Genomic DNA, 14,166 nt, shown 5'->3' with positions numbered 1-14,166 from the left:
GCTGAGCTGTGGCCAAGGGAAGGAAATGCGTTTTGGAAAATAACAGCGCGGTGGGGCCCGGAAGCTGTGAATGGACAATAATAGTGGCATCCATGTTTATTATGTGTGCGGAGCGTTTCCTGTCAATGAGCTCGCCGGCCCTTCCTAATAACCCTATGAACTGTTTTTCTCCCCAAGTTACAGATGGGGAAACTGAGGTTCAGGGAGATAGATGGACTTGTTGGGAGTCCCTTGTCCTAGATTCTAATCCAGATACACTTGACTCTGCTTGACTGTATGCTAAACAGTATGCTGTAATAATAACAAACTTAATATTCATGAGCGGGTGCCCTGCCAAGCACTCTAAATCCGTTCTTCAAGGACGCCTCAGTTGAGCCCTCTGCCATAGGTACCATATTTTATATACGTTCTACAGATAAGGAAAACCTGGCTCATAAAGGTGGGAGTCACTAGTTGAAAGTCACAGAGACAAAAAGTGGTCGAACCTGGATTTGAATCCTCCAAACAGGAGTTCCCATTCACCTGTGGGTGGGCACGCTCTTACTTCCGTGCCTGCACCTGTTTATTTTTCCAACTCAGTTTAGTTTCCTGACAGGCCCTGGGCTGTGTGCCTTGGGGATACAGAGGTGAATAAGACAGTGTCCTTGCCTCCCAGGAGCTCAAAGTCCTCACCCCCTCTCCCTCATCCCCACCTCCCGTAATTTACCTTGCCCCCTCCCAAAGTTTCCTGCCTTGGAAAGGGCCAACCATCCCTCCGTTCCTGCAGACCTGGAACCTGCTGCCATCCTTGCGACCTCTCTTTCCCTCACCCTCTGTATCCAAATGCCCCATAGAGGATAACATATCCAAGCCTCCATTTCCACATCTATAAAATGGGGATAACAATAGATCTTCCTATTAAATGAAACAATACATATACATCAGTTCCTGTTGCTGCATAAGAAACAAACACAAAGCCTAGGAGCTGAAAACAACCTTGTTTTTGTGCTCTTGATTTTGTAGGTCAGGAAATGGGGAAGGGCTCAGCCGGGCAACTCTGAATTGGAATCAGGTGGTAGCTCCAGATTCTCTGCTTTCAAGCACTGCATGCTTTCAAGATCCCACAGGGCCTGGAAAAAGTGTTGAGATCTTAAAGTGTGCTAGGAAACACTATCCGTATTCAAATGCCCAACAGAGGTTAAGTTCTCTGTGCCTCAGTTTCTTCAGAGAAACTTTTTTGTGGGAACAGGAAAGCAATTCTCTTTTCTAAAAGATCACTCCTAATATTTCTCAAATCTATCTCTTTCTCTGTCTCCTCAGCCACTGTCCCCGTCCATGTCTCCAGGGTGGCTCTTAACAGTTCAGGCCTGGCCCCGAGAATGTGAATATCAGCCTTGGTGACACGCAGACCTCGGTAAGGTTTGCAGCCTGTTAAGTGGAAGGCAGACCCCCACAGCTGCACAGGTGGTTGGTAAGACATTCTTATGAACGACTATGGATTTCTTTTCAATGACAAATTAAAATTAAACTCTCCTGCCAATCCAGAAAATCCTCCCCAAACCCTAGGAAAGAAGGAGAACAGTTTTATTGTTGAACAAGCATTAAACTAGATGGTGATGCACATCGCAGGTAACCTGCTAATGAGATTACAAAGACAGAGAGAAATCCCACCCTTTTATATACAGCCAAACATTTCATCGCGTACATGCTTCTGAGATTAATGGTGGCTTGTAAATTACCATGCACTTAGAAAGTAAGAGGACCTGATCACACTTTCCCTAGTTTATTCTTTCCAAGTTCATCCTAAGGTCACCTGGCAAGTGGGGTACACATTGTACTACCTGACTTTGTCTCAAGGAATAATAAAATTGCTCATCTTTGTGATAAGCTGGTGGTTACAGCCTGAAAGCCAGTGCTCAGACTTCCACATCGCAGGGAGAAAAGGACACTACCTTCCTTGATATTTACATTTCAAAGAGATGGTTCCCAGGCCCTTAAGAGAAACATTTCTGGGCTGTGACATTGGCAAGAGGCTTATTTAGCTTTTGAAAAGACTTGCAAAATGTACGGTAGACATACAGTGGAGTCGTATTCAGCCATAAAAAGGAATGAAGCACTGACACGTGCTACAACATGGATGAACCCTGAGAACATGATAAGTACAAGAAGCCTCACACAAAAGGACAAATATTGTATGATCCCACTTCTGTGAAACATCTAGAATAGGCAAATTCATAGAGACAGAATGTAGATTAGAGGTTTACCAGGGGCTGGGAGGGAGGAGGGAATGGGGGGGTTACTGCTGAATGTGTACAGAGTTTCTGTTTAGGGTGATGAAAAAGTTCTGGAAAGAGATAGTGGTGACAGTTACACAGATGAATGCCCTTAATGCCATTGAACTGTATACTTAAAAATATTTAAATCGTAAATTTCCTGTTATGTATAGTTTACCATAGTAAAAAAATAAAAACAGCACCCACAGAAAAGATTTACATCCGTATCAAAGAGACAGAGGAAAGATTTACACATACAGAATTTGTCAAGGAAATACTCTAAGAAAGGAAGGAGGGAATGTGTCTCTTTCCATTTTGGCAACAGGGAAAATTCTAAGTTTTTAACGTACCCTTTCGCTGAACTGCTGACTGTATTTAACCCAGAGCTGGTCCCCGCTACCTGAGTTCCTATTTAAAATCCCCTAGCAAAAGCCCAAATCCTTGACTACCCAGAGTTCCTCCTGGGTGCCCTCTCCCTGCTGTAGCAAAAGAATAACCCTATCTTTGTGGACCATCGGTGTACTTCTGGTTATCTTTGGCTGGAGGACTTCGACGTTCCTCTCCCATGAGATCGCCACAGTCCAGCTAGAGAGACCATTTCAATCCCCCTCAACATCTTCTATGGCTTTCCTTGTTCTCCAAATAAACAAACACATCCTTTCTCTTCTGATAACAGCCCCTAGACTCTCCCTCCCACCTGCTAATCCAGGGCCACTTTCCTGGAGTGTCTGCAGCTCCCACTCATCCTTTAGGTCTAACTCAAGCACTTGCCTGCAGAAACACACGTCTGCTGACCACAGACTAAGTCTGCTTCTGTCTCTGCCCTTGCAGAACCCCTTTTATTCATTCAGTACACACTCCCAAACTGTCATAATACACACCTTGGTGTGATTATCAGATTCACCCACCAGCACGGGCAGATTCAGGCTTCTCGGGGTGTGGACAAAGAATGTTGCCTCCCATTTCAGTAAACAAAGAATGCTGCAGCCATCAAGCCATCAGCTGCCCCCGATGGTGCACCCTGAGGGGAATTCAGGATAGAGAAAAACAGGGTACTGGCTCTACATAGTTAAGATGCCTATCAAAGGAATGATTTTAATAAGCCCAGACTCTTGCATATTTTCATACATAGAAAAGCACTAAAATCATTAACTTGAGATGTCTGTTTTTTTGTGATTAGCAGTAATCTTTTGATGTTTGACTACATGTTTTGTTTTTGATTTTTCAGCAAAAACTCCTGTATATCCTGGCTCCTCCCTTTCCACTTCGGAACAGTTCCCCAGAGCTATCTGAGAGGCTGCCTTCCCCGGCCAGAGTCCTCAGTAAGGTCCCCGAATAAAACATAACTTGAAACTTTTAGGTAGTGCTTCTTTTTGCAGTCAGTAGGGGCCTGAAGCTTTCCTGTTTGGAGGCCCTGTTTTATTTTTTATTTTTTTGGCCATGCCCTGCAGCTTGCGGGGAACCGGGGATCAAACCCGGGCCCTCGGCAGTGAAAACTTGGAGTCCTAACAATTGGACTGCCAGGGAATTCCCTGGAGGCCCTGTTTTAGAAAAGGAACACACAGGATGAACTTGTAAGTCAACAGGAGGGCATTTATGTAGAATGAGGAAAGAAGGCACCTTGGATGAGGGGCCCAAAGTTTATCATTAATTCAACGATAAACACATTTCTTCCTATAAAAGGTAACCTCTGTAAGAGCAGGGCCTCTGTCCCATTTTGCTCAAATATTTACTGAAGGTACTGCTAGGGTGTATGAGAAGGCTTTGTGCTATCGCCGCCCAGTCACCCCTGGATCTGTGTGGCTTTTCCCCTCACCCGCCCAAGTCTCCTCAGAGTCACCTAATTGAGGAGGCCCTGCCTGGCCACCTCATTTAAAACCCTCTGTCACTCTGCCCTGCTTTGTTTTTCTCTAAAATTTCTTATCACCATCTAACATACTCTTCAAAAAAAACCACTTAACTTATGTCTCTCTCCTTCCAGTAGAATGTGAACTCTACTGGTTGCTCTCCAATGTCTACAAAAGAGCTTGACACATACTACGTCCTCCTTATATTTCTAATGAATGAGTGAATTAATCCTATGGGTGCAGCGCAATTGAGCTGGATGTATTTTGCATGTGGGGTGGAAGTGTATCTTTGAGGGCCAGAGAGTAGATGGTAGGCTGAATAATCGCTCCCACAGACGTTCACATTCTAATCGCTAGAACCTGTGAATAGGTTACTATGATATGTGGGTTTTTTTCCCCCCGACGTTGCCAAGTGATTCTCCGACACCAGCTGGGTGTCCTACAATTCAACTCAGTGCTGACACCATCTACCTGATACTCTCGACCAGGAGACAGATCCCACAGGTTAAGGGTTCAGTCCTGCCAGACTGCTCCCCCCCGGCCCCACCCACATCAGAAGCCACATTGCAAGTCCGTGTTGTCACCTGTGCTTCTGCCAGTCTGGCTACAGCTCGGAGCTCCCCATGACGCCCCTCCTTGTGTTTGATTAATTTGCTAGAGTGGCTCACGGAACTCAGAGAAACGTTTTGCTTACTAGATTAACCAGTTTACTATAAAAGGGTATAACTCAGCAACAGCCGGATGGAAGAGATGCACAGGGCAAGGTATGGGGAAAGGGTGTGGAGCTTCTGTGTTCCCTGAGCCCATCACTCTCCCCAAATATCCACATCTTCACCAACCTGAAAGCTCTCCAAACCCCGTCCTTTTGGGTTTTTACGGAGGCCTCATTCTATAGGAATGATTAAATCACTGGGCATTGGCGATCGATTCAACCTCCAGCCCCTCTCCCCTCCAAGGAGGTCAGGGGCATAGGACGGAAAGTTCCAACCCTCCAATCACCTGGTTGGCTCCCCTGGCAACCAGCCCCTTCCTCAGGTGCTTTCCAAAAGTCACTGCAGTAACATAAACTCAGGTGTGGCTGAAAGGGGTTTGTTAATGACAAGACACCTTTGTCACTCTTATCACAGGAGATTCCAAGAATTTTAGGAGTTCTGTGCCAGAAATAGGACCAAGACCAAATATATCTTTCTTATTATAAACCACAATATCACAGGTACCTTACATGGCAAAAGGGACTTTGCAGATGTAATTACGTTAGAAATCTTGAGATGCAGAGATTATCCTCTACGATCTTGTGGGCTCAATGTAATCACAAGGGCCCTTATAAGAGGAAAACAGGAGAGTCAAAGTCAGAGAGAGGGGATGTGATGATGGATACAGAGGCTGGAGTGATGCTGGGCCGTAAGCCAAGAAATGTGGGCAGCATCTAAAAGCTGGAAAGCATAAGGAAATGGATTCTTCCCTAGAGCAGTAGCAATAGGAAATCAATACAGATTAAATACAGATTTTACTTTTCTATTGCTGCCATAACAAATTACCACAACTTAGGGGCTTCAAACAACATAAATGTATGATCTTATGGCTCTGGATGTCAGAAGTCTCAAATGGGTCTTACGAGGCTAAAATCAAGACATCAGGAGAGCTGTGTTGTTCCTTCTGGAGGCCCTGGGTGAAAATCAGTTCTTGGCCTTTCCCAGCTTGTAGAGGCCATTTGAATTCCTTGGCTCATAGCAGCATGACTCCAACCTCTCGGCAATAAAGCAGTACGCCAGGGAGATTTTGTGACTGTTTGTTACTCAGCATTATTGTGGCAATAGGTAACAGTTACATAGAAGCGGGTAAAATGCGCGCGCGCGCACACACACACGCACACACACACACAATTGCAAAGCAGTACCTCCACGATGCCAAGCGATTGGTACAGGCAGGAAGTATGGTTGGTGGGTAGAGGAGGGCTTCCCTGAAAAGGCAGTGTTTGAGTCCAGCTCTCAGCAATAGAGGTGGGATCCGCAGAGGTGAGAGGGCAAAGTGGGCTTTCTAGGTAGGGGGTGTGCCAGAAGCAAAGGCCAGTCAGAAGGAAAATAAAAGCTGTGTTTAGAGACCTTGGGGCGAATCAGTGAAGCTTTGCATGGAGCAGTGGCCGAAACAGAAACCCAAAGGCTGCTTGTGGCCAGAGCGGGCACTGAGTGTTGGCCGGAGGGGTTGGTCTTCCCCCTCTGGTCCCTGGCGGCCCCGAATGCCTTTGAGCGAAGGTGAGACGGGCCGAGAGAGATGTTTCTGGAAAGGCAATCTGGGGGCAGTGTGTGCCTTTCAAGGAAGGTGATGCTATTAGCACCAGCTTGGAGGAACATGGAACAGGTGTCTCTCTCCCTGCAGATTTTGCTGGCGGCTTTTCTGCTAATAACTGCATTCCCATTAGCGACTCTTTTTAAAGCCTTCAAAATGAAACTGATTCAATTACTCACTGCGTAATGTTTAATTAATGCCACAGATACTACACCTTGAGTTGATAGTATGTCTCAGAGGCTTTCTCACATTTAATAGTTTCTTTTCCCCAACACATCCTTATGAGATGTGGGGCTCATCACCCTCGAAGATCTCAAAATTCTTGGAAACAGTAAATTAGTGAGAAGAGAGTGGGGCTCCCAATATCAACTTCCAACCTCGACTCTGAGTTCCAGCTGAGAAAACCAAGATGCCCAGAAGCCAGGAGACCACCCACTCCTGTCCTCCCACCCTGTTCCCAGGTCTAGTAATAACAAAAGACTTGAGACTTAAAAAAAAATCACTTTACTAATTACTTTGGTTTTAATCTTCTGCTATTTGATTAACTTAATCTTATTTTCCAACAGAGGCTATCGCTAAAGTGATTTCCTTTTACTGATGTGGGTTAAGCTCTATATTGATTGTAAATACTTTCCCTGTTTTTGCTTCCTTGGCGATTTTGCCAAGGGTACAATGAAAAAAATAAGAAGTACATTTTTACTATTTAACTGACTGCAAAGCCCATATTCTGTAATGATCTGCAGTGATTCAAAAATCCTTTTTGCCTCCTCCCCTACTTGTTTTCCATCCCCTTCTCCTTTTGATTTGTGGTTGGGAAGGTTCTGTTTTGGTGTAAACTTGGATTTTTCACCTGGTTGCCAGGCAACAGAAGCCACCCCATTCGGGATGCATATAAATGTTAAATTGTCCCCAGCCACGTTTGAGGCCGGGCCTGTCAAAACTCCAGTGTGTGTATGAATCACGTCGTCGGGGAGCTGGTTAAAAACGTGAGCGGTGTCAGACCTTATCCCCAGCGAGCGCTAATGAGCAGGTGTGGGGAGAGGCCAGGACCTGGCTTTTAAAACCAGTGGCCCCCGTGATGGCAGGTGGTCTGGGAAACGCAGTGCCTAAGTATCAATTGACAAGTGGCATCAAGATGGGGCTGTTTGGACTTCCCTGGTGGCGCAGTGGTTAAGAATCCGCCTGCCAATGCAGGGGACACGGGTTCGAGCCCTGGTCTGGGAAGATCCCACATGCCGCAGAGCAACTAAGCCTGTGCACCACAACTACTGAGCCTGCGCTCTAGAGCCCGTGAGCCACAACTACTGAGCCCACGAGCCACAACTAATGAAGCCCACACGCCTAGAGCCCGTGCTCTGCAACAAGAGAAGCCACCGCAATGAGAGGCCTGCGCACTACAAGGAAGAGTGACCCCCACTCGCTGCAACTAGAGAAAGCCCGCACGCAGCAACGAAGACCCAACGCAACCAAAATAAATAAATTAAAAAAAAAAAAAAAAAAAAAAAAAAAAGACGGGGCTGTTTGAGCTTCAGTAAGAGAAGAGGGCTGAGAAAGCTGGAAGGAACCAGAGCTAGAACCTTAGTTTACTTGTGTATAGGACTCTTCGATTCTATCCTATTCTATTCCATTCCATTCCATTCTGTTCCATCATGTTATATGTGTGTTGCCTATATTAACTCATTTAATCCTATCGCAATCCAATGAAGTCAAAATGATCACAGCCTATTTTACAGTGAAGAAGTGAAGGTACAGAGAGGTTAGGCAACTTATCCAAAGTTGCACAGCTAGGAAGTAGAGGAGCCAGGATTCGAATTGTGACGGTCTCTTAGCAGCAGCACTGTGTCGACTGGAAAAAAACGCACAACCTGAAAGTTGAGAATTACGTTTTATGTGGAACCTTACTGAGAACTCTAGCCTGGGAAGGCAGCCTCTCGGATAGCTCTGAGGAACTGTTCCAAAGAAGTAAGGGAGCAGCCAGGATATATAGGCGTTTTTGCTGAAAAAAACCCAAACAAACATGTAGTCAAATATCAAAAGATTACTGCTAGTCACACACACATAAAAACCCCCAGCTATCTCAAGTTAATGATTTTAGTGCTTCTCTATGTATGGGAAGATGGAACAGTCTGGGCTTATTGAAATTATTCCTTGGATTTGCATCTTAACTATCTAGGGCCAGTATCTTGTTTTTCTTCATCCGGACTCCCCTTCCAGGTATGCCATGGGGGAGGGGTGGGCTGCAGAGGCCGACGGCTTGATGGCAGGCAACATTAGCTGTTTACCGGAATGGCAGGGAACATTCTTTGTTTACTGAAATGGCAGACGACATTTTTTTTTTTTGGTCCACAACAAGGTGGTGGTTAAAAATTCAGATTCTAGAGCCGGACAGTCTGGACTTAAACTCCACATCTAACATTTACTGGCTATGTTGACTGGCTGACCTGCTTTCGCCTTAGTTTCCCAGGTTTTAAATTGAGGAGAGCAATGGTAACATGTCAAAGTATTTTTGTAAAGACTGGCATTTGATAACTGTTAGCCATTATCTTAATTCATTTTTGTAGGACAGCGTGGATCCGGGTACTGAAGCATTCCCCGACTCCTGCTTCCTCTCTGATCTGCATCTCATGTTTGAACTTGGGCCTGAGGCTCAGGGATGGGGCAGAGGTGTCAGGAACCGTGTGAAGGGAGTGTTTGCTGTTGGATAAATAACTCTGTAATTTAAAAGGTTGAATATCGAATGGTTTGTGCTTTCTGACCTGGAAATAGGTGTGAAGGTCAAAATGCCCCAGCGTCTAAATGGCCACGCCCAGAAGGGCATGAGAAAGCCCACGCCCCACTTGATCCTTTGATAGTAGCCACTCCGTCAGGGTGTTTGGGGTCGGCTCCTCTTCATCTGTCCTTTTAGGGCTTTTGAGGTCTCTGCCTTTTGGAACTGGGTCTGTAGCCAGTCAGGAACTAGGCTCAGGGTCTCAGGGTTGTCGTGCAGGGAAGAAGGGCTGAGGGGGAAGGTGGTCCCGTCTCTTTGGGGGTCCTTTCTAGGGATGCAGCTGTGATGGGGGCAGAGGTGTCAGGGAGGGGGGTGGACAAGATGCTAAGAAGTGCCCTCCAGATCCATGTCAGGAGTCAACGGCTCTTCCTCTGGATGCTGGGAATGCCCTCATGCCCTTGGGGCTTGGCTTCTGCTGCAGAGAGCGAGGGCTTCTTGTCCCAAATCGGGACAGTTCTGGAAGGCCATTTTCAGAATTCCCTGCAGTGTTGGCTGAAGTTTCTGTTGAGACAACATTGCAGCTCAGGCGTCCCCTCCCGCCTTCCCAAGAGCGCCCCCCGCGCCCCCCTTCAGCCTCCTGCTGCCTCTGTCTCAGACTGGGCTTCCTGGTACCCGGCCCGCTGCAGTGGGCAAAGACATGAGAAATTCCAAGCAAATCAAACAAAAGACCACGGTCAGTCGAGTCAAGTCCACTTTTTAATATTTTGACCATGATGCAAACAGGCATAAATAGACTTTTGTTGAATTCCATCAAATTAGAAGATAAGAATTATACAGAAGAAGAACATGCGGCGAGCACAGCCTGGACAACCTCGCAGAGAGCATGGGGCGGGCGTCAGTCCTTCGAGAAGGTGCTGGAGCGCACGGGACACTTGGCGGAGATTAGCAGCATTGAGAGCTCAGAGGTAGGGGGAGGTCCGAGCTTCTGGCAGCGCGTTCAGTGACAGGTGACACCGGCTTGGCCCACCTCCCTGGCTCCCCAGACCCGGAAGGAATGGAAACCCACCACCACTGGCGCAGCAACGCAGGGCGACCCCCTCCCCGCACCCTGCGCCCCCCAGGTAACCACTGCTGAGCCCGGAGTGGGTCTTACGATCACAACGATGACACGACAACACGGAAAACAGGGTGGAGACGGGGTGGGGGGCACGGGAGGGCGCTGGGCCTCTGTGGGTGTTCATCGGAACTGGATGCCAAGGGCACAGCATCTTATGGAATCGGCGCTGTCATCCTTCTGTCTTGGGCAGGAGTTGGCGGAACCACACTTTTTCATTCCCTCTTGAAATCCTTCAAGTTCTTGGCGGCAGACAATGGAGAGAAAACCATCGGGCTGAGAAATGCTCTGCCTATTCCAGAAGGTGGATGGTGAGAAGGCCTGGGGCAGCCGGTAGAGAATCTGTTGCCCCCAGGGGACATCTGGCAATGTCCGAAGACATAGTTGGTTGTCATGACTTGTGAGGGTGGGGTGGGACTGCTACTGACATCTAGTAGCTGGAGGCCAGGGGTGCCACTCAACACCCTACAATGCCCAGGACAGCCCTCACCACAAAGAATTCCCCAGCCCCAAATGCCAACAGTGCTGAGGTTGACGGACCCTGGACCAGAGTCTCCTAGGAGCCGAGTCTGGGCACTTTGATGTCCTGGCGTCACTTTCTAGAAGACTATGGAAAGCTGCATCTTCAGGCAGATCTGTTCCTGCCTGTCAGGGCCACCTGCTTTAAGAACGGGCTCTGCTCTGGACCAGACACGCATGCCCCGCTTGCTCAGACCGTTCAGACGTTCTAGGACACAACAAACTCAGAAACATACCGAGGCGTATTTACTCCCGATCACCTCCCTTGCATGCGGCTCTGACAAGTATTAATAGAGAACAGACCCCACCCACACCGCCAAACAGCCCCTGCTTTCCTGGCGTGAAAGTTTACCTGGGTCTTCGCACATGAGACACATCATTGTGTCTGTGCCACCAGGCGGGCACCGGCAGGTGGACCGAAGTTGGGGTGGGTGTGGAAGAAAGAGGAGAGGCCAGGCTGGCATTAGTCCCCAAAGGCCAAATTCAGGTGTGTGGGGACCATCTGTGTTGAGTCCCTGGGGGGCACGGTCACTCCCTCAGCCTCTCAGATCCTTTATCCTCCATCCCAGCTCTTGGCCTGTAATTCTTGAGCCGAATGGCACATTTGGATGCAGGAGAGGGCTGGCAGAAGACAGGGAGTGTGGGCAGGTCCCAAGGGAAGCCCAGATTAATATTTCTTTTTCCTTGTCACCGGCAGACAGTCTCAGATTAACATGCCGATTCAGACAGAAGACTTCGAGGGTAAGGCGGGCACAGTGCCATGCTGGCGATCAGGGGCAGGGGGTGATGGAAATATACAAGGAAACATGGCCGGCTTAAAATCTTAAGTCCATGCTTTTCCTAATGGCATGAATTAAAAGGGCCAGTGCCCTTTTAGTGGTAAGGGGGTCCAGACATCGGCTTGCCCACTCTGGCAGGAACCGTTTGCACCATGATCTGGGTCAGAGAATCTCACCTGTGGCAAACCGACTCAGGGCAAAACCTGACCTCCTTTTGGAAGCCCAAAGCAGGGGGCTGCTGAGAGTGTGTCTGGCAAGAAAATCCCGTGTTCTAAGGCTGATGTCTACTGGCCTGGGGTCAGTTCTCTTTCTGCCCATCTAGGCGTGGCTGGACCTTGGAAGGATCCACCCTGCTGACTCGGGGAGAAGCTGGCTATCATGTCAGTTCCGAAAACTCAGCTTGACTTGGAGCCTGTTTTTTCTCCTGAGACCCATTTCTCAGCCTAGAGGCAACACTCTGACTCTCCCTTTGTTCTCATCCTCCATAACAGGTGGGAGTCCAGGTCCTGGTAATTCAACCCCCGGAATGTCTTTATCACTACATCTGCCCTTTCCCTCATTCAAGCCTTGGGTTTCTGCAATAACCAACCAATAGTTCAACAGGTCAGCCATCCAGGCTCTGTGCTGTAGCCAGAACATTCTTTTCCAAGCACAACCCAAATCACCTTATTTTCCCCTTTTAAAAGCACTCCTAAGGACTCTGTGTTGCCTACCAAATAAAGTCAAAATCCCTTGACAAAATTCTGTCTGTTCCCTGCCTGTCTCCGCAGTGTACCCCTACCTTCCTCAGCCTTCCAAAGCTGGGCCATGTCTGAAGCCAGCCCCAATTTACCCTGCATACCCCCTGTCCATGTCTTTCCCCTCTCTCCTCCTCCATCCTGGCAATCTCCTTTCCCCAAACCTGCTGGTGGAATTCCACCCATTGCTCAAACCCCAGACCTGCATGTAGATTCTAAGAACTGTGTCTCTGCGTCCCAGATCCTAACCTTCTATACGAGAGGAAATGTGTTTTGCTCTGTACACTCCACGGCGCCTTCTGCCTACTGGAGAGGCAAGAAATGATACAGATTAAGTGAAACAAAATTTGATAGCTTATAATGGGCCAGGTACTGTAACTGGGCATTTTATGGGCATTAGCTCATTGAATCCACCTTGTGATACAGGTAGGTATGTAGGCTCAGAAAGGTTAGGTCACCAGCTCACAGCTGTCTACAGAAACAGGGGCAGAGTTAGCATTTGGACTCAGGTCTGCTTCTAAAACTCCATTTTGGTGGGTCTGAAGCATTCCCCCAAAGCAAAGATACCTGGCTGTCTCACTCCACAGAAACCAAGGGAAAACCTGTATCCTCTCAGGGAGTTTAACGACTTCTGCTTCTTTTGCAACACAAGGTACAGGAACAGAACTCACAGTGACAATAGGTGAACCTGACTGCTCCAGCTTTCCTGTGGCAGGGAATGTCTCATCCCTCCTGGCCAAACTCACTTTTGTTAAGTGGAGTTGGAGCTACTGCTGACCAGTTCAAGAGAGCACAAGAGAAATAAGAGGCCTGCAACTAAGGCGACCCCCGAATGCCCAGGCAACCCTATTTTTGTTCATCTACTGTTACACCAAAATTGGCAGGCTACTGGGACTGAACTACAAACCACCACAAGAGAGCAGCATTTAGCCACCCTGGATCAGAGCTGAACCTGAAATCAGGGCTCCACTCCCTCTGCCTCTTGATAGGTTCATCACAGCGAGGCTTTTGGTATCAGAGATTCTGGCAAATGAGAGAAACACATCAGACCAATCTCCTGTCCTCCAGCCAGGAGTTATGAAGCAGCTTGTGTTGAGGGTTGAAAGTTGTTTACTTAAAAAAACACAAAATAGTCATTCTCGGGAAGAAAGATGAATCCTGGTGATGCAATCATTTCTTTAGACTCCCTGATAAAGCAAGATGATATTTTTCTCTGTCTGCCTGCTACTAGAAGGGCAGGGCTATTTGAAGAAGGTGCCTGGCATGGAATAAGTGCTCGTAAGTATTTATTTGGCGATGCAAAAGCATTCATGCCTAAAGCTTGATTTGGAAAGGGGAGCACTGATTAATTCCTCTATGATGGAGGTTGGACACAGTGGTTCAGTCTCTGGGGAGCTAGTGACATCTTAGGAGGTATCTCCAAAAGGCTCAAAGGGTTGGAAAGGAAGCCTCTGGGAGGAGAGCTACTGGCCAGAATCATGTTTGCAGGAAAGAAAGGGTTTAGAATGGGCTTCCCTCCTGGTCAGAGAGGGTCGGCCAAGCATGCCAAGGGCTTGGTCTCTGTGCCATGGAAGCCTGAGCAGGAGGAAACAGGATTAAAGGCAGGCAGGGAAATCATAACTGGCACGAAGGCAAACTCCAAGTGCCGGGGATGCGATACCAGCGGGGGCTGCCGGGAAGGGTGGAAAAAGGCGACATAGAGTTTGCCCTTTGTCTTTAAGAGTCTCTAAGGTTGTCCCCTCCTGGGGACACCTCTTTGGCACCCCCTATCTTAAGGCCCTTCCAGAGAGAGCCAGGGCTCTCTCCCTTTGGCAGGCCTCCAAACTGAGCATCAAGAAAGGAATGCCCGTGTGCTGTACAGAAAGAAAAAGCTGTCTTTCCATCGGACAAGACAAAACGAAACAAGACGGAAGATCAGAACTGGC

General features: G+C 47.9%; 1 protein-coding gene across 1 annotated transcript in view; it reads right to left on the bottom strand.

The window, feature by feature from the left end:
• Positions 1-9,248: 9,248 nt before the first annotated feature.
• NOS1 (nitric oxide synthase 1) overlaps positions 9,249-14,166 on the bottom strand; it is a 94,798-nt gene continuing 89,880 nt past the window's right edge. Inside the window, exon 29 of the mRNA XM_068562420.1 lies at positions 9,249-9,432. Within this exon, the coding sequence (XP_068418521.1) occupies positions 9,249-9,432 (184 nt within the window). The remainder of the gene's footprint in view (positions 9,433-14,166) is intronic.

Source organism: Eschrichtius robustus, chromosome 14 (assembly GCF_028021215.1).
Source record: "Eschrichtius robustus isolate mEscRob2 chromosome 14, mEscRob2.pri, whole genome shotgun sequence".
In the NCBI taxonomy this organism is placed as follows: Eukaryota; Metazoa; Chordata; class Mammalia; order Artiodactyla; family Eschrichtiidae; genus Eschrichtius; species Eschrichtius robustus.
This window is presented reverse-complemented; position numbering and strand designations above follow the sequence as displayed.